The sequence below is a fragment of the Mirounga leonina genome, unplaced genomic scaffold (genome assembly GCF_011800145.1).
Source record: "Mirounga leonina isolate KUSES-001 unplaced genomic scaffold, KU_Mleo_1.0 Mir_151, whole genome shotgun sequence".
NCBI classification, from domain to species: domain Eukaryota; kingdom Metazoa; phylum Chordata; class Mammalia; order Carnivora; family Phocidae; genus Mirounga; species Mirounga leonina.
In genome coordinates this window covers 6,760,801-6,782,896 of record NW_023270377.1, presented here as the reverse complement: position 1 = coordinate 6,782,896, position 22,096 = coordinate 6,760,801, and the positions used below count along the sequence as shown (strand labels likewise).

The 22,096-nt window shown below is 41.1% G+C and overlaps 1 protein-coding gene and 1 pseudogene across 7 annotated transcripts in view; one reads left to right on the top strand and one right to left on the bottom strand.

Moving 5' to 3' along the window:
• Nucleotides 1–22,096, top strand: part of GIGYF2 (GRB10 interacting GYF protein 2) — a 149,978-nt gene that overhangs the window by 114,504 nt on the left and 13,378 nt on the right. For all 7 annotated transcript variants that reach the window (XM_035006842.1, XM_035006841.1, XM_035006840.1 and 4 more), the window contains 4 exons: nucleotides 674–835; nucleotides 2,509–2,667; nucleotides 5,467–5,703; nucleotides 19,636–19,758. In XM_035006842.1, the coding sequence (XP_034862733.1) occupies nucleotides 674–835; nucleotides 2,509–2,667; nucleotides 5,467–5,703; nucleotides 19,636–19,758 (681 nt within the window). The remainder of the gene's footprint in view (nucleotides 1–673; nucleotides 836–2,508; nucleotides 2,668–5,466; nucleotides 5,704–19,635; nucleotides 19,759–22,096) is intronic.
• On the bottom strand, nucleotides 10,921–11,408 carry LOC118011929 (annotated as a pseudogene).

Genomic DNA, 22,096 nt, shown 5'->3' with positions numbered 1-22,096 from the left:
TAAAGAATTCTATGATTTTTCACACTAGCAGCTTTACAACATTGCTGTTGAAACCTTGTAGACACACTGTTAGATCTTGAATCAGAAAATCCTTTGTAGGGATGAGCAAAGAAGTGCCACCCCAAGAGAATTCTGATGTTACTCTCCTGGTGGTCTCCTTCTCCCATGTCTAGGAGATGGGATGTGGTAGTGTGGAGTGAGGAGGTAGGTAAATGTCGGGGGAGAGTCCATTCAGTTTAGAAGAGCATGACACTGTTCTGCCTACTGCGACATACCAGAGCTGAGTTCTTACAGAGCTGGTTTCATCACTCACTTGCAGTACAAGCAACTATGAATGGTGTAGTGTCTGCATCTTCCATCTTCTCCTGATGATACAGGTCGGTGATGTTGGAGTGTTTCTCTGCTTGGCTACAGGTTTCTTTGTCTTTTTTCTTTTTTTTTTTTAAGATTTTATTTATTTATTTGACAGAGACACAGCGAGAGAGAGAGGAAACACAAGCAGAGCGGGAATGGGAGAGGGAGAAGCAGGCTTCCCACTGAGCAGGGAGCCTGATGCGGGGCTTGATCCCAGGGCCCTGGGATCATGAGCTGAGCCGAAGGCAGACGCTTAACAACTGAGCCATCCAGGTGCCCCTGGCTTCGGGTTTCTAAGAGTATTTTCTTGTAATCACAGCTAGAACAGGAGAGAAGAGAGGCAGAAATGAGGGCAAAACGGGAAGAGGAGGAACGAAAGAGGCAAGAAGAACTGCGAAGACAACAGGAGGAAATTCTTCGGAGGCAGCAGGAGGAAGAAAGGAAGAGGCGGGAGGAAGAAGAGCTTGCCCGAAGGAAACAGGTATACCTCGGAGAACACGGACCCCAGAATTAGCCCTGAACCGCATTCATGGTTCTTGGGAGATGGTCCCTCTGAGGTTGAGATCTGGGAGTTAACAGCAGGATTGGGATTAGAGCCTTAGGAGATTCACTTCCTTTAGAAGAAATATCTGTGACCCAGTAGCAGTCCCTGGGGGGGTAGCTTCAGTCCTGGTAAATAACCGGAGTTGATTTCTTTGAATATTCTCAGTTAGATTTCGGAAGTAACTGAGTCTTTGCTTTATAACCAGTGATGAACAGTTTTTGTGGACTTTGGCTATTTATATTTCTTTTTTGGGAATTCTCTTTTCATGTGCAGAACCCATTTTTCTGTTGGGATTTTTACAAATCCCAGTTGAAACAATACACTCTGTAATGGGCCCAAAGTCCACTTTATCTCACATTTCATACTCATTGTTGGCCCCAAGAGGTACTCTGTGGAAAACAAAAGGGTCCCTGCTGAGATTAGATTTGAACTACTAATATTTCCTAGGGTTACACTCTACACTAGCACGTAAGGGCTCTAAGAAGTATTGCAGTAAAGAAATCAGTCTAATTCTGTGTTGCTCAGTATTTCCTAAATTTTGACAGTGAGACACCTCCCCTTTTTTAAGATTTTACTTATTTATTTGAGAGAGAGAGAGCGATCACGAGCCGTGGGGAGGGGCAGAGGGAGAGGGAGAAGCAGACTCCCTGCCAAGCAGGGAGCCTGATGCGGGGCTCCATCCCAGGACCCTGAGATCATGATCTGAGCCAAAGGCAGATGCTTAACTGACTGAACCACCCAGGTGACAGAGACCCTTTTCTTTGTACTTGACATGGGCGACTTTGTTCTTCAGAACATGTTCTAGAATACACAACTTTGCTCAGTACTTCTGACTAGAGAGCTTATTTCTACCACACCAGGCATTTTTGGTTGCTATGTTGATTTGACCTATGTTCTAGGTTCTCAGTTGATTTGAGAGGGTGGGTAAATAAGGATTAATGGTACCAAAGAGAAGCCAAAGCCTCAGGCCTCCTGTAGCCCTTTCTGGGGTTAATTAGTAAATGCAATAGCTAATGTAGAAACTAGGATGGACTCTCAGTGTAGTGCTATTTAACTGCTGCTATTTTATTTTATTTATTTTTATTTGTTTATTTTTTAGAGAATAGAGTGTGTGCGCACTTTAGTGGGTGGGTGGCGAGGATAGAGGCAGAGGGAGAGGGAGAATCTTATTTATTATTATTTACTATTATTATTTTTTTTTTAGAGAGAGAGGGAGGGGGGAGGGGAAGAGGGCAAGAGAGAAGATCTCAGGTGGACTCCACACCCAGTGTGGAGCCCGACACGGGGCTTGATCCCTCAACCCTGAGATCATGACCTGGGCCAAAATCAAGAGTTAGACACTTAACCGGCTGAACGCCCAGGTGCCCCACTACTTTAAATACAAATTATTTTAATTGTTGATATGTTTACTTCCCAACTTTTTTTACTTTTTGCTCTAGATCCGGTTATATTCTTTTTATATTTACTGTTGACAGAGCCTTAGCAACACATAGTCTGTTTCTTTTCAGATTATAATGGGATATATAAATCAAGATCCAGAGTTCGTTTCTTTCTGTGTGTGTGTCTGTCTCTCACACACACACACACACCCTTTTTTTTTTTAAATTTAGGAAGAAGCTCTGCGACGCCAGAGGGAGCAAGAAATTGCATTAAGGCGACAGCGAGAAGAGGAAGAAAGACAACAGCAAGAAGAAGCTCTTCGGAGACTGGAAGAGAGGAGAAGAGAAGAGGAGGAAAGGCGGAAGCAAGAAGAGTTGTTACGCAAGCAGGTGACAGATGGTTTGCTCTTCTCATTTCTTCTTTGAAGCTAGGAATTTGTGATTGGAAAGTGTTTGGATATGAGGATAGCCTGTTTACTGAAAATTATTAGAAGAGACCTAACTGACTCCTACTACTTTTGTAATGACTGTAATGACTGTAAAAGCTGGACAAAATATCAAAGAACCAAAAACCCCTCAGAATACCAGAGAGAAATCTAAAGAAGGCCTACCCTTTAAAAAAACAAATGAGAGATCTGCAAGTTGACCACTTTTGCCTGAGGGTACTCTCACTTTTCTAAAGTGCACTATTCAGTGCTGCTTCATATTTTCACAGGCTGTGTAACAGTGGACACTACCCAGTTCTAGTCCAACCAGGTCATTCTGCCACTATAGGCAGCCAGAACCCCTAAAGCATTTCCTTTTAATGTTTAAGAACTTAGATTTTTTTTTTATTAGTAGACTTTATTTTTAGAGCAAGTATTAGATTTTCAGAAAAATCTGGATGATAATATGGTTTTCTCTATTATTATCTTACATTAATATGGCACATTTGTCACATTAAACCATTATTGATGTATTGTTATGAACTAAAATCCATAGTTTTTTTTTTCACATTTCGTCAATTTTTCCCTCATGTCTTTTTTTCTTTTTTTTTTTTTAAAGATTTTATTTATTTATTTGAGACAGAGAGAATGAGAGATGGAGAGCGTGAGAGGGAAGAGGGTCAGAGGGAGAAGCAGACTCCCCGCCGAGCAGGGAGCCCGATGCGGGACTCGATCCCGGGACTCCAGGATCATGACCTGAGCCGAAGGCAGTCGCTTAACCAACTGAGCCACCCAGGCGCCCTCATGTCTTTTTTTCTGTTTCCAGATCCCAAATCCAAAATATTATATTTAGTTGTCTCCTTAGCTTCTTTGCTTGACAGTCTCTCAGGCTTTCCTTGTTTTGAGGGTCTTTGGCAGTTTTAAGGTATAATGGTTCATATGTTATAGGGTAACTCTCTCTTGGAACTCATCTGATGTTTTTCTTACAATTAAACTGGACTTACGGGGTTTGGAAAGTAAATCACAGAGGCAAAGTGCCATCTTCATCACACTATATCAAGGATACATATTCTCAACAGGACTAATGACTGCTGGTGTAGACCTTGATCACTTGGCAGCAGCAGTGCCTGTCAGGTTTTTCCACTGTAAACATTACTCTTCTCCCTACATACTGTACTCTTTGGAAGGAAATCACTGTGGGCAGTCCATACTTACACATGTAGATTGACACAAGCTGGACATTACCTGATTTTGTCTAAGTTCTTGATTGGAACTCTGAGCAACCTAAATACTATTAGAGGTAGATAGACCTCAAGGGTAGATTGTATGTCAGTTCATCGTTTGGCTTATTCATTTGACAGTTAACATATTTAGTTAAGGTACTATATGCCAGTTATTGTGCTTGATTCCTGGTGGAGTATGAAAGTTTTAAAGAAATGGTTTCTGTCCTTAAGAAGCTCACTGGCTATGTTGGTGATGATTATACAAGAAATAAATGCCACAGTTAGGATGCTTTCAGGTGTAAAATGAAAATATCCACCTAAAAATAGTTTAAACAACAGATCCCATGTCAAGGATATAAGGCAGTAACTCAGCGCTATCGTTAAGGATCCAGGTCCTTTGCAAAATTCTGCTCTAGTGTTTCTTGGTGGGTTTACTTTGACTTCAGATTTTTCACCTCATGATTAGGAGTTTTGGGAACCATGCTCTTGTACAGCCTGCAAGGGAATGATCCTTCTCTTATGCTTCTTTTGTTTCAGAAGAATACCTTCTCTAGAAGCCTCCCAGCAGATATCCCTTTGGCCTAAATCATTATCACATGGGTGCCCCTAGTTACATTGGAAGCTTTTTAAAAAGTGAAATCTGGCATTTTAGACGTCTGAGGTGACAGAGCCTCTGTCCCCAAGGAAGAAGCCTGAAAGGAATGGTTTTTGGATAGGAAATAGTTGTTGCCACGGGTGGACTAGGAGCAAACAGAGGAGGAGGTATAATTGGACAAAATGAAATGGCAGAGGGGAAGTTTACCTCCTAAGGGCTAGGGAAGTCCTCGTAGAGTGGTTGATACCTGCCCTGAGTTCTGGAGAATGAAGGGAATGGACTATCTGAATAAAACACAGCATTGTAGGTACAGTAAGCAGACTCTGTGAAGGAGGGTGAGGAGAGTTCCAGAGGGCACATTGAAATGGTTTTGTAGAAGGAAAGTAGAAGGACAATGAGCCAAGGTACAGGACCGAGTAGTAGAGGGATGGACAGTGGGTTGAGGAGAGATGTTCCAAAGGACCCGTGGGTCACAAGGGGTGTGAATCAGGGATGGAATTTAAGTGTTCTTGTAAGGTTGCTCTGGTTCCAGAACTGGTTGACGCTTCCCTGGTAATCCGTCCTTGCAAGGTCTTGGTAGCTTTTCTCCTTCAGCACCCTGAAAAGCTAGCTCTGCCTCAATATAGGAACAGTGTCCAGAAGCCTTTGCTGCAGCTGGTGGTGATCTCTTAGAGAGATCAGTGCTTACCACCGATGTTCAAAGTGACATTCCTTTCATGGAGAATTTAGCAAATAAATTGAAATTTTATCCTGTAAGCATGCCAAGCCTTTGTAGCTACTGTAAATATATTTTAAAAGAAAACTTACCTCTGCCTTTTGTCATCATAAACAGAGTTTCTGTTCTCTCTGGTACTTGTATAGTTTTTTGACAGGAACCTCCTAAAGGGATTCAGATTTTTTTCAAACACAATTAAATTTTACTCTCCTTTATTTTTCCTTCGGGAAGGAAGAGGAGGCTGCACAGTGGGCCCGGGAAGAAGAGGAAGCGCAGCGTCGATTAGAGGAGACCCGGCTGCGGGTGGAGGAGGAGGCAGCCCGACTCCGGCAGGAAGAGGAGGAGCGGAAGAGGAAGGAGTCGGAGCTCCAGCGGCAGAAGGACTTGCTGCGCCAGAGGCAGCAGCAGCAGGAGGCCCTCCGCAGGTTGCAGCAGCAGCAGCAGCAGCAGCAGCTGGCTCAGATGAAGGTAGAGCCTCGGCACCGCCCCGGGGGCGCCTCGCCTGGGGGCTTCAGGCGCCTGCTGGCAGCGGCAGGGGCGGGAGAGCGCGTGCTTTCTTCAGTACTGAGCGGACTAGCTCCCCCCCGCCTCCCAAGCGAGCTGCATGCCCCGTGTGGGGCTTGAGCTCCACCGACTGAGCAAGCCAAGCAGCCAGCAAGACTTAGTGACTGGATTTGAGGGACAGAGACAGAGCTGGGCGGCTGCCAGGTAGTAAGCCCTCGGGGACCACAAAGTTGTGGCACTAGTGAGGGAAGGGGAGTAAGTAGGAGGCTTCGTGGCAGGGTCCCGAGAACTTTACACGTGATCTGTGGTTAGCAGTACGGTTTAGGGTCCCCTATCCTCAGGGGGCTCATGGGAGAAAGACATATAAATAGGAAATGTGAATACAGAGTGGTGAGTGTAGTGAGAGAGGTGGCAGTTCTCCGGGTGTGAGCACATGGGAATTTGTTAGGAATGAAGATTCTCAGGTCCCACACCAGACTTCCTAAATCAGAACCTTTTGGGGGTGGGACCCAGTAATCTGTGTTCGAACAAAGCTTCCAGGGCATTCTTCTGCTTCCTCTAAAATGTGAGAACCACTGTCCACATGGGAATTATGGGAAGACTTCCTAGAAGAAGTTAACTTCTAAACTGAGTCATAAGGGAGGAAAATGAAAAACAAGAAAAAGCTAAATAGGCAGTTTGGAGAATGGAGGGGTTTTTGAGAGAGGAGACATGGTGTGAGTAGAGGAATGAAGTCCAGAAACACTGTGGTATGTTTGCGGGAATTTAAAAAGTCAGTTACTACTGCTGGCAAGTGAGGTCTGAGAGAAGTGTGGGCAGGGTCTGTGTCACCATGGGTTGTATATACTCTATTAAAGAATTAGGACTTAAAGGTGTGTAAAACAGAGTGGGACACTAAAGTGTTTTCATCTAGGAAATAGCACTGTCCGATTTGCAGGAGCAAATATTTATCACTTTGAGAACTAAATGGAAGATGGACTTGTAAGGAACAGAACTGGAGGTGAGCAGAGTGCTTGTGAGGGGCTGGTGGAGTGGTCCAGGTGAAGGAGAGGAAGGTGGTGGTAGGATTGGAAAGGTGGAGTTGAAGATGGCAGTAATTATTGAGTGTTTGCTTTGTGTCAAGCACTGGACCACAGCTTTTCATATGTTAAATCATTTTATCTTTACAACCATCATTAAAAGCTTAAGTGTGGATACCTATGTTCTGCCAAAGAGGAAAAATGTTCAGGAGCTTAGTTTTAGCTTGCTTTGGGTCCAGCTGAGAGTTGAGAGCAGAGCCGTGTATTAGAACCCATGTATCTTTGGCTCCAGGGCCCTGAAAAGGCTGTCAAGACTGTTCTCAGAGGCCACATCATAGAATGTGGTGACTGATAAGATTATGGGGAAAAGGGGGAAGACAAAGGCACAAGTAACTTCCAGATCTCTAACTTCTCTGGCTGTCTTTTGTGTGTCTGGTTTTGACCTGTTATCTTCCAATAAAGACTGTAGAGATTTTTTTTTTTAATGATTTTATTTATTTGAGAGAGAGAGTGAGAGACAGAGCACAAGCGGAGGGGAAGGGGCAAAGGGAGAAGCAGACTCCCTGCTGAGAAGGGAGCCCAACGCAGGGCTTGATCTCAGGACCCTGGGATCATGACCTGAGCTGAAGGCAGACGCTTAACCACTGAGCTACCCAGGTGCCACAAGACTGTAGAGATATTTTGTAGATAAACATTCTGAGTGAAGATAAAGAACTTGAGGTGGTTATGAGGAATTGCTAAAGGTTCTCTGGAGCGGGGGGTGGGGGGAGTATTTTTTTTTTTTTTTTAAGATTTTATTTATTTATTTGACAGAGCTATAATGAGAGAGGGAACACAAGCAGGGGAAGTGGGAGAGGGAGAAGCAGGCTGCTGAGCAGGGAGCCCGATGTGGGGCTCGATCCCAGGACCCTGGGATCATGACCTGAGCCGAAGGCAGACGCTTAACGACTGAGCCACCCAGGTGCCCCGAAAAAAGTTTTTTAAAGAGGGCTTTATTGAGATAGAACTGACATACCATACAATTGGACGAGTTAAAGTAGACAATTCAGTAATTTCAGTATATTCAGATATGTGCAACTGTCACCATGTGGGTTTTGACATTTTCAGTATCACCCTAGGCCCCCCAAAACACCCTCTGGCTGTCACCCCCTACCCCCTGTTCTCCCCAGCCCAAAGTAACTCCTAATCTACTTTCTGTCTAGATTTGCCTCTTCTAGACATTTCCCATAAATACAATCATATGATACGTGGTGCTTTGTGACTGGCTTCTCTGAATTAGCTTAGGGGTTTCAAGGTTCACTTACACTGTAATACGAATCAGTACTTTATTCCTTTTTGTGGCTGAATAGTATTCCACTATATGGACATGCCAGCTTCCGTGTATCCATTCCTCAGTTGATGGACATTTGAGCTGTTTCTGTCTTTTGGCTATTATGAGTATTGCTGTTATAGATAAATATTTGTGTACAAGCTTTTATGTAGATGTATAAACCTAGGAGTGGAATTGCTGGGCCGTATGAGAACTATGTGTTTAATGGTTTGAGAAACTACCAGACTGTTTTCCAAAGTGGCTGTACCGTTTTATATTACCACCGGCAGCAGTATATGGGAATTCAAATTTCTCCAGATCTTCACTAATCCTTATTATCTGATGTTTTGATTGTAGCCGCCCTTGTAGGTGTGAAATGATGTCTTGTGGTTTTGGCTTGCATTTGATGACAAATGATGTCGAGTATCTTTTCATGTGTTTACTGGCCATTTGTGTAGCTTTGAAGAAATTTCTGTTCAAATCCTTTGCCTGCTTTTAATCTAGGTTTGTCTTACTGAATTATAAGAGTTCTTTATATATATTCTAGATATTCTGTTCACGTGGTTTATACATCTGTCATTATGCTAGTAACACACCATCTTGATATTTTATTGCTTTGTTTAACTTTTGGAATCAGAAAGTGTGAGTCCTCCAACTTTTTCTTTTTCCATATTGTTTGGCTATTTTGGGTCTCTTTCAGTTCCATATGGATTGTAGAATGAGCTTAATCAATTTCCACGAAGAAGCCAGCTGGGATTTTGACAGAGATTGCTTTGACTCTGTAGATCAGTTTGAGGAGCTTTGCCACCTTAACAATATTAAGTCTTCTGATCCATAAACATGGGATGATTTTTATTTAGATCCTCTTGAATTTCTTTCAGTACTTTATAGTTTTTAGAGTGTAACTTTTGTATTACTTCTGTTAAACTTATTAAGTATTTTGTTCTTTTTGATGTTCTTGTAAATGGAGTTTTCAAAATTTCATTTTCAGATTGTTCATTGCAAGTATATAGATACATAATTGGTATTTTTTTTAAAGATTTTATTTATTTGTTTGACAGGGAGAGATAACAGCGAGAGAGGGAACACAAGCAGGGGGAGTGGGAGAGGGAGAAGCAGGCTCCCCGCGGAGCAAGGAGCCCGATGCGGGGCTCGATCCCAGGACCCTGAGATCATGACCTGAGCCAAAGGCAGATGCTTAATGACTGAGCCACCCGGGCGCCCCTACAATTGATATTTGTATATTGAGCTTGTATCCTGCAATCTTGCTGAACTGCTTTATTAATATTTCTTAATGGATTCATTAGGATTTTCTGTACACAAAATTTTGTCATCTGCAAATAGAGATGGTTTTACCTCAACCTTTACAATCTTTTATTTCATTTTCTCCCTAGTTGTCCTGGCTAGAACCTCTAATACAATGTTGAATAGAAATAGCAAATTGAGTATCTTTGTCTTGTTTCTGATCTTGGGGGAGGAAGCATTCAGTCTTTCACCATTAAATTTAATGTTGTTTGTGGATTTTTTTGCAGATGCCCTTCATCAGGCTGAGGAAGTTTCCTTCTATTCCTTCTTTGTTGAGCATTTTTATCCTGAAAGGGTGTTGGATTTTGTCAGATGCTTTGTGTCTGTTGAGATGATCATGTTTTTTTGTTTTGTTTCTGTCAATATAGTGTAATATATTAATTGATTTTCAGATGTTGAACCACTGTTGGATTCCTGGGATAAATCCTACTTGGCATATAATTCTATTTTTATATGTTGCTGGACTTGTTTTGCTGGTATTTTGGTGAGGATTTTTGTGTTCATAAGAGATTTTGGTCTGTAAGTAATTTTTTCTTTCTTGTGATGTCTTTGTCTGATTTGGTGTCACAGTGATGCTTGGCCTTGAAGAATGAGTTGGGAAATGTTTCTTCTATATTTTGGACGAGCTTGTGAAGAAGTGGTATTATTTCTTCTTTTTTTGTTTTTTTAAGATTTTATTTGAGAGAGAGAGCGAGAGTGAGTGAAAGAGCACGAGCAGAAGGAGCTGCAGAGGGAGAGGGAGAAGCAGGCTCCCTGCTGAGTAGGGAGCCTGACACGGGACTTTGGGATCATGACCTGAGGTAAAGGCAGACGCTTAACAGACTAAACTCATAGGCGCCCCAAAGTGGTATTACTTCTTTAAATCTTTGGTAGACTTCAGTGGTTAAACCATCTAGGCTTTTCTTTGTGGATAGTTTTTTGATTACTAATTCAGTGTCTTTACTTTTTTTTTTTTTTAACTGCAAAGAAAACTTATTTTACAGATCACTAGCCATTAATTTTTATCATTAGTTCTTACATAAATACTGCGTGGTGCCATTATCCAAATGGCAGGACCATTTTATGTCCACACTTCACTTCTGTATTCACAAAGAGAATTTGCATGACTTACATAAATGTAGCTATCAGGGGTGCCTGGGTTGTTCAGTCAGTTGAGCATGAAACTCTTGATTTTAGCTAAGGTCATGATCTCAGAGTTACGGGATCTGCCCACATCAGGCTCTGCGCTCAGCAGAGTCTGCTTGTCCTTTCCTTCCGTCTCTGCCCCTCTCCCCGTGTGCACACTCGTGCTTTCTAGCTCTCTCAAATAAATAAATAAAATCTTTAAAAAAAAAAAAATTAATGTAACTATCAGTGAAGGCTTAACAGTGGAGATGCAATCTAACATCCATAGTATCTAATGTTTTGCAGATGGCAATGTAGGGGAGATGTATTTTTAATTACCTTTCATTTGAATGACCTTATTTAATATTAATAACTTAGAAGTTCTTATAAGGTCTCCTAAGGAGATTTTCAAAAGCACTTAATAGAAATGGTTAGTGAGATTTTTTAAGAAATATCTTCCATGTCCACATGCTGTTGTGATTTCTGCACCATTTTTGCTTCCAGCTGCTTTCCTTTGCCTGCAAAAGGGGCCCGGATAAGATGATGTTTTGCTTGACTTCTTTGATGTCCTGAGCTTTCTGTAATTCTTTATTTTTCTTTAATTTGTTCATTATAAATTTAGCTTTTTGTTTCTGGTTGACCTCTTCAACTCTCCATTGCATCAGTAGTTTTATACCATAGCTCTCACTCATATTTGATAGGTTCATTTCTATGTTTTTCAAATTTGAATGAATTATCCACTGTAAGCTTTTTACCAGCTGCTATATGGAATGCTTTACTCCATCTGACCTTGTAATGATTGCGCTTCTTTTTAAAGTTTTTAATGAGACGGATTTACAGAATCTGAGTACCTTACAGTTGTTGCAGACAAACATCATGCCATGGCTGGGGTGAATGAGCCCTGAACAGAAATAGCACTTCTCAATACACATGTTGCAACCGTGTGGGTTCCCACTGACCAAATGCCAGTCTTGAGTGGAATTCTCAATGTCGTCGTCTTTTTTTTTTGAATTTTAATTTATTACCAGGAACAATCAATGATGAATTATATCACATTAAACATAAATGAATCCAGTGAGCCATGTCATTGGTATTTGAGGCTATGTGCAGATCCCCTTTTCATTTCAGATAGGGCCTTCTTCTAGTAGGGCCACTGGTGGAAGGCTCTAGCTTTTAACATCCTTAGGCCATTTCTCAGTTTTCAGCTTCTGTATTATCTCTGATGAATGCATTTTGACTGGGGCAAGAGTCTGAGCAGCATAATGGCTCAATGTCTTCTTTTTTTTTTTTTTTTTTTTTTTTTTTTAAGATTTTATTTATTTATTCATGAGAGACAGAGAGAGAGGCAGAGGGAGAAGCAGGCTCCCCGCTGAGCAGGGAGCCCGATGCGGGACTCGATCCCAGGACCCTGGGATCATGACCTGAGCCGAAGGCAGACGCTTAACCATCTGAGCCATCCAGGTGCCCCTGGCTCAATGTCTTCTTCTTTTTTTTTTTTTTTTTAAAGATTTTATTTATTTATTTGACAGAGAGAGACACAGAGAGCAGGATCACAAGCAGGGGGAGTGGGAGAGGGAGAAGCAGGCTTCCCATGGAGCAGGGAGCCTGATGTGGGGCTCGATCCCAGGACCCTGGGATCATGACCTGAGCCGAAGGCAGACGCTTAATGACTGAGCCACCCAGGCGCCCCTGGCCCAATGTCTTCTTAAAGGTCTATTTAGCTTGTCTGTTTCTTCTTGAGTAAGTTTTTGGTAGTTTGTCTCTTTATAGGAATCTGTCTTCTTCATCTAGGTTATCTGATTGGTAAACAGTTGGTTATAGTATTCCTTTATATTCCTTTTTGTTTCTTTAAGATCAATAGTGATGTCCTCCTTTCCTGATTGTAGTAATTTGAGTCTTCTCCCTTTTTTTCTTGGACAGTCACACTAAGTAAATTTTGTTGATCTTTTTAAAGAACGAGCTTTTGGTTTTATTGATCTTTTTCTATTTTATCTGTTTCATTAATTTCTTCTCTAATTTTACTATTTCTTTCTGCTTGCTTTAAGTTTACTTTGCTCTCTTTTTCTAGTATCTTAAGGTAGAAGGTTAGTCTATTGATTTGAGATCTTCTTTCTCAGGATAGATGTTTGTAGTTATAAATTTCCCTCTAAGTATTGCTTTAGCTGCTACCCATAAGTTTTGATTTGTTCTTGGACTCATTGGTTATATAGAAGTGTTTTGTTTAATTTCCACTTATTTGTGAGTTTCCAAAATTTCTTTGTTACTTTCATTTCATCGTGATCAGAGAGAACATACTTTATATTCTTTTTCTTTTTCTTTTCTTTTACTTTATTTTTTAATATTAAGTAGGCTCCACACCCAGTGTAGGGCTTGAACTCATGACCCTGAGCTTGAGTTACATGCCCTACCAAATAAGCCAGCCAGGTGCCCCTATTTTTCCCTTTAAATGAATTATTGAAGTTGGTTTTATGTCCTGTTTTACCTTCCTTAGGTCTGTTCTGGAGAATGTTCCATGTTTCTTTGAGAAGAATGTATATTCTACTGTTATTGGCTAGAGTGTTCTATATAGATGTCTTTTAGGTCCAGTCAGTTTATAGTGTTGTTCAAGTCACCTAGATCCTTGTTGATCTCTACCTTATTGTTTTGTCCATTATTGAAAGTGGAGTATTAAAGTAATGAAGTCTTTAAGTATCATTGTCTAAATATTGTCAAGCTACTGAATTGTCTATTTCCTTTAATTTCTGCCATTTCTTCATGTGCTTTGGTGCTCTCTTGTATGGCACAGTTGTTTTATCTTCCTGCTGGATTGATTATTTGTTATACTTAAATGTCTCTCTTTATCTCTAATAACATTTTTTTAAAGTAGGCTCCATGCCCACTGTGAGCCCAACATGGGGTTTGAACTCAACGACCATGAGATCAAGACCTGAGCTAAGAATAAGAGTCAGCTGCCACTTAACCGATGAGTCACCCAAGCGCCCCCAACATTTTTTTAAAGTATATTTTGTCTGATAATGATTTAGAAACTCCAGCTTTCTTGTTTTTTCTGTTTGCCTGATGTATCTTTATCCATCCTTTCACTTTCAACCTGTTTATACCTTTGAATGTAAAGTGTCTCTTTGAGACCGTATAGTTGCGTCTAATTTTTGTATCCAGTCTGATAATCACTGCCTTTTGATTGGATTCTTTAATCCTTTTACATTTAGTGATATTATTTATTTATTTATTTATTTATTTATAAAGATTATTTATTTATTTATTTGACAGAGAGAGAGAGAGAGACAGCGAGAGAGGGAACACAAGCAGGGGGAGTGGGAGAGGGAGAAGCAGGCTCCCCGCAGAGCAGGGAGCCCAATGCGGGACTCGATCCCAGGACCGTGGGATCATGACCTGAGCTGAAGGCAGTCGCTTAACCAACTGAGCCACCCAGGCGCCCCATTTAGTGATATTATTGATATAATTGAATTTATGTCTGCCATTTTACTTTGTTTTTTATGCCTGTCTTTTTTGTTCCTCTATTCTTCCTTTACTGCTGCTGCTTTTTTTTACATTAATATTTCCTGTTGCAGCATTTTAATTCTTTAATGATTTAAATCACTATATATTTATTAAATAACCTTATTTATCACCTCTTCTTTTCTTCATTTGTACCTGTGAATTAATGTTACCATATGGAGTCATTTACTTAGCCCAGTATAGCTTCTTTCCCACTCACCTCCTTTGTGCTGTTTTTGACAAACATGTTAGATTTCTGTTACAAACCCAACTGTTTTCTGGCCTATCTCCTTATTTAGACACACACACAAATTTTATATTTACACACACACACACTACACACACCACACATTTGTTTTTGTGCATTTTCTTTTTTTTTTTTTTTTATTGGATTTGGATTACTTTCTGGGGTCACTTGCTTTCAGCCTGAAGAACTTCCATTAATATTTCTTGTAAGGCAGGTCTGCTAGCAACAAATTCTCTGAATTTATCTGGGAATGTCTTTATTTCAACTTTATTTTTGAAAGAGTTTTAGTGGATATAGAATTCCTTGTCAATTATTTCATTCTATGAGGACTTTGGATATCTCATCCCACTGCTTTCTGGCTTCCATTGTTTCTGATGAGAAGTCAGCTGTTAATTTTATGCTGATTCCCTTGTAAGTGACAATTTGTTTTTCTTCTTGCTGCTTTCAAGATTTTCTCTTGCATTTTTATCATGGTAATGTCTGTGGATGTCTTTATCTTATTATAGTTAAGCTTCCTGGTTGTATAAATTAATGTTTTTTAAATAAATATCAGCCATGGTTTCTTCATACATTTTTTCTGTTCCTTTCTCTCCTCTCCTTCTGGTACTTTCATTGTGCACATATTGGTGCACTCAGTGGTATTTCACATTTCTCTAAGGCTCTCTTTGTTTCTCTTCGTTCTTTCTCTCTGTTTTTTGAGTTGTGTAATCTCTGTTGATCTGCAAGTTTCATTAATTTCTTTGGCTAATTCACATATACTTTGAGCTCCTCTAGTGATTTTTCATTTTAGTTATTGGGCTTTTAAACTCCAGGATTTCATTCTGGTCTAAAAATAATCTCTGTCTCTTTATTGATATTTTGTATTTGATGTGACATTGTCATCATGCCTTCCTTTACTACTTTAATTATGGTTTTATTTAGTTCTCTGAACATATTTATAAAACTGACGTTTTTGTTAAATCTGACATCTGGTCACTCTCATAGGTGGATGCCAGCTTTTTTCCTGGTATATAGGCCATTCTTTCTTGTTACTTTACATGTCTTATAATATTTTGTTGGAAGCTGGAATTTTTTGATAACATATTGTAGTGCATGCCCCATCATTATGACTCATTGGATTAATTTGGTAGAGTCCCCATCTCTCCCTACCTCCCTAACAGGGAGGCCTCTGCTGCTTCTGCTCCTTTGCGAGTTGTGTCATTGGGTTTGCCCACAGTCACTCTCAGATCACTGTTTTTGGCAGGATTGTCTTTGATTATCTTTTTCTACATGTAGCTGTTAACCTCCACTAATTGCTACCTGACTTGCTCTACTGTTCTCAGAAGTGCCCTGGAGCACAGATTGCTTCACAGACTGATAAAGAGTCAAATTCAAGCTTCTTTGAAGAGATGCTTCCTGAGGTCTGTTTTTGAGATTGTTTCTGACCCTAGGAGAACTTTCAGCTCTTTCCTTGGTTCTCTGAGACCAAGTTGGGGCCTGCAATTTAACCTGTATCTCCAGCGAATCTTCCCATCTCCTAATTGCCTTTCACCCAGCCTCTGCTGTTTTTAAAAGTGCCCTTTGGCTTGGACTCCTCATTGTCCACACACTGTTACAAATAAAGTCAGATCCTTTAGGGACCATACTCCAATCTTTTTCCCTCACTTCCGCCCCAAGGCAAAAATCTCTGAGTCACAGCTCTGGCGCTGGCAACAGTGGTGTGCTTTTCTGAGTGGTACTCCTGCTTAGGCATTGAGCCCTTGGGGGTGGGCAGTAGCCTCCGGTTTTCTTGGCTTACCTCTCCTTTTGAGCTAGGGCAGTGGCGCTCAGGGCCCTAATAGTCCCAGTAGTGCTGTGCTCACGGTAGTTTCCATCCCACAAGTTGGGGGCTAGGCATAAGAAGGGAGTCCCCATCTCTCAGCTATACTTGCCTGTAACTTAGTCTTTGCAACAGTTAGCTGTGGCCAGGATGGGAAATGCTGATGTTGTGCTCTTTGTGGGAAGCCAGCCCACTGACTGGTAGCTGATGGCGAGAGGGAGGCCTGTGTTCTTCGCTACGGTCATCTGGAGTGGAGTTTTGGTCTGGCTGACCTGGGAGTTGAGAGAGAAGATCTTTTTTTAAGATTTTATTTATTTATTTGACAGAGATCATAAGTAGGCAGACAGGCAGGTGGAGGGAGAGGGAGAAGCAGGCTGCTGAGCAGGGAGCCTGACGCAGGGCTCCATCTCAGCACTCTGGGATTGTGACCTGAGCTAAAGGCACACGCTTAACCGACTGAGCCATCCAGGCGCCCCAAGAGAGTAGGTCTTGGTACAAGTACCACAGACTCTCAGTTCTTACGGAGTTTTAGGAGGTTGTCTTGAAGAAATGTTTCTTCATTTGCTATTATTCCCTTATGTTCATTTCCAGATAATGCTTTAAATAATTTTTTTTAATAGATTTTTATTTATTAATTCAGGACACAGAGATAGAGAGAGAGCATGAGCCAGGGGGAGGAGCAGAGGGAGGGGGAGAAGCAGACTCCCGCTGAGCAGGGAGCCCAACGCGGGGCTTGATCCCAGGACCCCGGGATCACGACCTGAGCCAAAGGCAGACGCTTAACCATCTGAGCCACCCAGGCACCCCTAAATAATTTTTTGAAAAATAATTTTCACCAGTTTTGTTGGGGAGTGGGGGCGTACAGCGCACCTCATGCTACCATACTAGAAGTACAACAGTTGTTTTTCAAAATAAAAAATAGTGCTGAAAATAAGGTAGCAATATGAGGGCAGAAAAAAATAGTAAATTTTCTTAAATCACTGAAGGATATTAGGCATTCATAGGCATTCAGGGGATACAGAATGTGCCAAACTCCCTATTTTTTTCTGATTTGGGAGTGAGTTGTTCTGAAAAGTATGATTGATAAACTGCAGTTCTCTGGGCAGTACAGGATGTTGGTTGAATTGGAAAATGTTCTGAGGCAGTGTTTACGGAACAATGGGATATTATTTTCTATGTTCAAATAAGATTTAAGGAAAATGATAGCTATCTGCAGACATTTGTCTGTCACGTGAGGAAGACAGATTTGTTCTGCATTATTCCAAAGAGCAGACCTGTGAGTCATGAGGGGAGAGGCCATTGAAGTATATTTTGGCATAGCAGTGGGAAGGATCTCAGAGGTGCCTGAAAGGGGAAGGGGCCATTTTTTGGGGTGGGGTGGGGAAGGTGCATCTCTTCCTGCTGCTGGCTGAGGTTCTGAAGAGGACTGCAGATTGTTTCCTGGGGTAGGCTAGGGTGACAACATCTACTGGGCTTTTAGACAACATTGGGAGCTCCTGGCTGAATGTCTGCATCAGAATTATAAAGTATACAAATTCTCTGGCCTCACCTTTGGATCTTCTGTCATTGAGTGTGGGACCAACACATCTGCATTTTTACAGGTCCTCCCAGATGATGCTGCCAGGTTTGAGATCTGCTGCCTTATTTGATTTTGATAGTGCCTTCCAATGTGTCATTTCCTGTGGATAATAGGAGTTCATTTATGCTCAGCTATGCCTACCTGGTCCCCAGTCTTTCTCAGCTTCCCTCCTCACCTCTCCCCCATTATAGCAGGGGTGCATTTTGAGAGACATGCACCTACTACCTATTGTATTAGCGCCCAAATGTTAAGGATCGATGATGTTCTGTAGTGCTGAAGGTAATATCAGTACTCATTTGGTAATATTAGTGACAGTTTAAACTGTTTGTGCCCTTATCAATCAGCTCTAGGTTTAGAGATTTCTGCTGTAGAGCCATTCTTCTTTGGGCTTCTTGGGCATTTTGTTCGATCCATGTTCATGTATTTTTTTTTATTAAACATATTTCAAGTCTTGTTAGATTTGGTTTTGTTATTTTTTTATTTTTTATTTTTTTTAAAGATTTTATTTATTCATTTATTTGAGAGAATGAGAGAGAGAGAGAGAGAGCACATGAGAGGGGGGAGGGTCAGAGGGAGAAGCAGACTCCCTGCTGAGCAGGGAGCCCGATGCGGGACTCGATCCCGGGACTCCAGGATCACGACCCGAGCCGAAGGCAGTCGCTCAACCAACTGAGCCACCCAGGCGCCCAAGTTTTGTTATTTTTGTTTGTTAAGAGCCACAGGATATTTCAAAATTAAAGTGTATTTTTTTCTGGCCTAGAAGACCAAGAGATTCCCTTAGAATAATCAGGGATTTGAGAACATTAAAGTATTCAGGACCCAAATATTTATACTCTATTTTAGTCAATAATTTTAAAGGATAGGAAAAATAGAATTATTGATTAAAAACAGCTTAGTGCTCATGACTAGAAGCTACAGCCTGGTTAACAGTGATTCTTTTTCATAAAAGACTGATTAAGAACTATGCCTGGCATCTTCCATTAGCTCCCCCCACCTTGGCTTTCCCTTCAGAAATCTTGTTCTTCAACCTTTCACTAGAAAGTAGCATATAATGTCCTTTATTGCCTCCTTGGATTAAGAATTCTTTTGTTTACTTCTTTTTTTTTTTTTTTTAAAGATTTTATTTATTTATTTGTCAGAGAGAGAGACAGAACACAAGCAGGGGGAGAGGCAGGCAGAGGGAGAAGCAGGCTCCCTGCTGAGCAAGGAGCCCGATGTGGGACTCGATCCCAGGACCCTGGAATCATGACCTGAGCCGAAGGCAGCCGCTTAACCAACTGAGCCACCCAGGCGTCCCTCTTTTGTTTACTTCTTTCCCCTTATTTCTGTATATTGCTGTATGTGTCAGTGCTGGATGTAACAAATTTGTAATCCCAAAATGGTAGATCAAATAAAAGTGTATTGTGTATATTTTAAGTTCTAAAATAATCTTAGGTTTGTGATAGTGACCAAAAAAAAAATTATTTATTTATAAAAAAAGATTTATTTATTTGAGAGAGAGCAAGCACAAGCAGTGGGGAGGGGCAGAGGCAGAAGCAGACTCACGCTGGGCAGGGAGCCCAATGCATGATTCGATCTCAGGACCCTGGGATTATGACCTGAACCAAAGGCAGATGCTTAACTGACTGAGCCACCTAGGTGCCCTAAAAAATTCTATTTTTTCTAAAAGATTTTATTTATTTAATAGAGCGAGAGCACGAGTGGGTGGGAGGAGCAGAGGGAGAGGGAGAAGCAGACTCTCCGTTGAGCAGGGAGCCTGATGTGGGGCTCAATCCCAGGACCCTGGGATCATGACCTGAGCCGAAGGCAGACACTTAACCGACTGAGCCACCCAGGTGCCTCTTGTGACAAAAAAAAGTTTGAAAAGCAAACTGGGAGAATTCTAAAATGCAGAAGGATTGTAGGAGGAAATTTGAATTGAATGTTGTAGAAGGAGTTAAAGGAAATATGAATATTCTGCCTGTACATAAATGTGCAATATTGCCTCTTATTTCCTGAGCACATTTCCTCACAAACTCTTCTGCCTTCCTTTTTTGTTAGCTTCCCTCTTCTTCCACATGGGGCCAGCAGTCCAATACAACAGCGTGTCAGTCCCAGGCAACGCTGTCATTGGCTGAAATCCAAAAACTAGAAGAGGAACGAGAACGGCAGCTTCGAGAAGAGGTAAATTTTAAAAGTAAAAGTGGTCTCGTCAAATAGTCTTCCAGAATAGTTGGTGTGCATTATGGGTGAGTGGTTAGTAAAAGATCATGATTATTATCAGAATTGCTGTGTGTCTGAATTGGATGTTCATTATTAAACTCTTGAGCCTGTAACAGGAATAACATTAAGATTAGGTAACATGAATGTTCCTTTACTTTAAACATTTCGTTGAAACTCTTGAGGAAGTAGCTCATAAATAAAAGTACATGGGTTTTTCAGAATTATGGTTTTTATGCAGATATCCTTCTTGTAAATTTGACTTTTAGAATGCAGAATACATTTTTTTCCCTTCTGAGGGTGTTGGGTTTTCTGACTAGCTAGAAAAACTTAAATATGACAGAAGTAAAGTCTTTCTGCTTGTAAGTCTGTATCCTGTAGCTTATCATTAGGATAAGAAGGATATAGAAGAGTGAAATAAAGGGGGAAAAAGGAAGAATACAGTTCCTGACAAAAGAAAATGAATAAGTAAAATGGTTTGGTTCAGCATGCCATTAAGGTACCATATTAATTCATCTGTCCATCTGTCCATCACATACTTGCTGACACTGGCTCAGTTATAGTCAGAGGATATGGCTGAGTCTAAGACAAAATTCTCTGCTTTTATAAAGCTTGCCCTTGGGTTGAGGGGAGATGGATAAAAATTGGTGGTAGTGATTGTCTAGTTTCAGGTAGTGTGATCTTGGAAGGTCTCTGAAAAGGTGGCATGAGGTAGCAGAGTCTTGTAGAAAGTGTGTTATGTGGCTATGACTCGAGGCAGAGCAGTCCGTTTGTTTGAGAATGCAAGTTTTCATTTTTGGATCTGGGTGGTGTGGTTCACTGAAGGCCATGGCTACACAAAGAGAAGGGGGAGTTGTCTGTGATGTTCACTGTGTAGTATGCTTGACCTTACCAATGGGTGATACTGTCTCTTCACCTTAATTACCTTATTTCCCACCCTCTAAAAAAAGAGACCGCTTTCTCTGGAATCGTTTCTTTTCTAAAAGGTTACCAACAGGTAGATGCAGAGCAGGGTATAACTGTTCCCTTCAAGACTAGAAACTGTTCCATTATTTCTGGTCTCCTCTGAATGAAAAAATACTAGTGATCATCAGAGTTGGAATCCTGGGTCTTGGCTTATTCATCTCTGTCAGAAGTGAATGATCACCTTGGGTGCCTGGGCGGCTCAGTCGGTTAAGTGTGTGCCCTCGGCTCAGGTCATGATCCAGGGTCCTGGGATAGAGCCCTGCGCCGGGCTCCCTGCTCAGCGGGGAGTCTGCTTCTCCTTCTCCCTCTGCCTGCTGCTCCCCCTGCTTGTGCTCTCTCTCTCTAATAAATAAATAAAATCTTAAAAAAAAAAAAGTGGGGTGCCTGGGTGGCTCAGTCGTTAAGCGTCTGCCTTCGGCTCAGGTCATGGTCCCGGGATCGAGCCCCGCATCGGGCTCCCTGCTCGGCAGGGAGTCTGCTTCTCCCTCTCCTACTCCCCCTGCTTGTGTTGCCTCTCTCTCTGTCAAATAAATAAAATCTTAAAAAAAAAAAAGTGAATAATCACCTCCTTTGTATTTTCATTTGATTAATTCTCTTTGAACTGTTAAGTTTTTCCTACACTCTTCAAGAGGTAGAAAATGCTACTCAGTAGGTATTTCTCAGGTAGGGAAACCTAAGTTAATTGTATTTCCTTCTTTTCCTGGAGGGTAGCCTTTGCGTGAGCCCCTAACCTGTTCAAATCTGGATGGTCTTAGTTTGCTGCACAGCTGTTCTGTTTTCTCAAATTCTTGCCGTATGCATGTTGCCCTCTTGGACTGATTTTTATTTTTTCATACTTTCTCTCCTATTTTTAATCTCTTTTTACCTTTTTTGATGGGAGTATTTCCTTGATCTTATGTTTTAATTCTTCTATTGAACTGTAATGTCTGTGATCTTACTTAGAATTTCTCTGAGTCTTTAGTTTGTTCTCTTAGTGTTTCATTTTATAGCCTCTTACTCTTTCATTGAATTCACATCTTACCTCTCTAAAATTACTAGTATTTTTTTTAAAAGCTAGTCCTCATTTTCCCTTCTCTTGTTTCTTTTTCCATTGAATTTCATTTTTTTGATTTGGTCTTTGGCTTTCATCTTGGAAGTTCAGGTCAAATGTTTGTTGATCCAGAGCTCTTTGTTCATATATAGGATTGGAGGTTCTGTATATACAACAACTTGATGGGCTTCGCTGTAATGATCTCTGGCAGAGCTGTTCTTTTTTTTTTTTTTTTTTTTTTAAGATTTTATTTATTTGACAGAGAGAGACACAGCGAGAGAGGGAACACAAGCAGGGGGAGTGGGA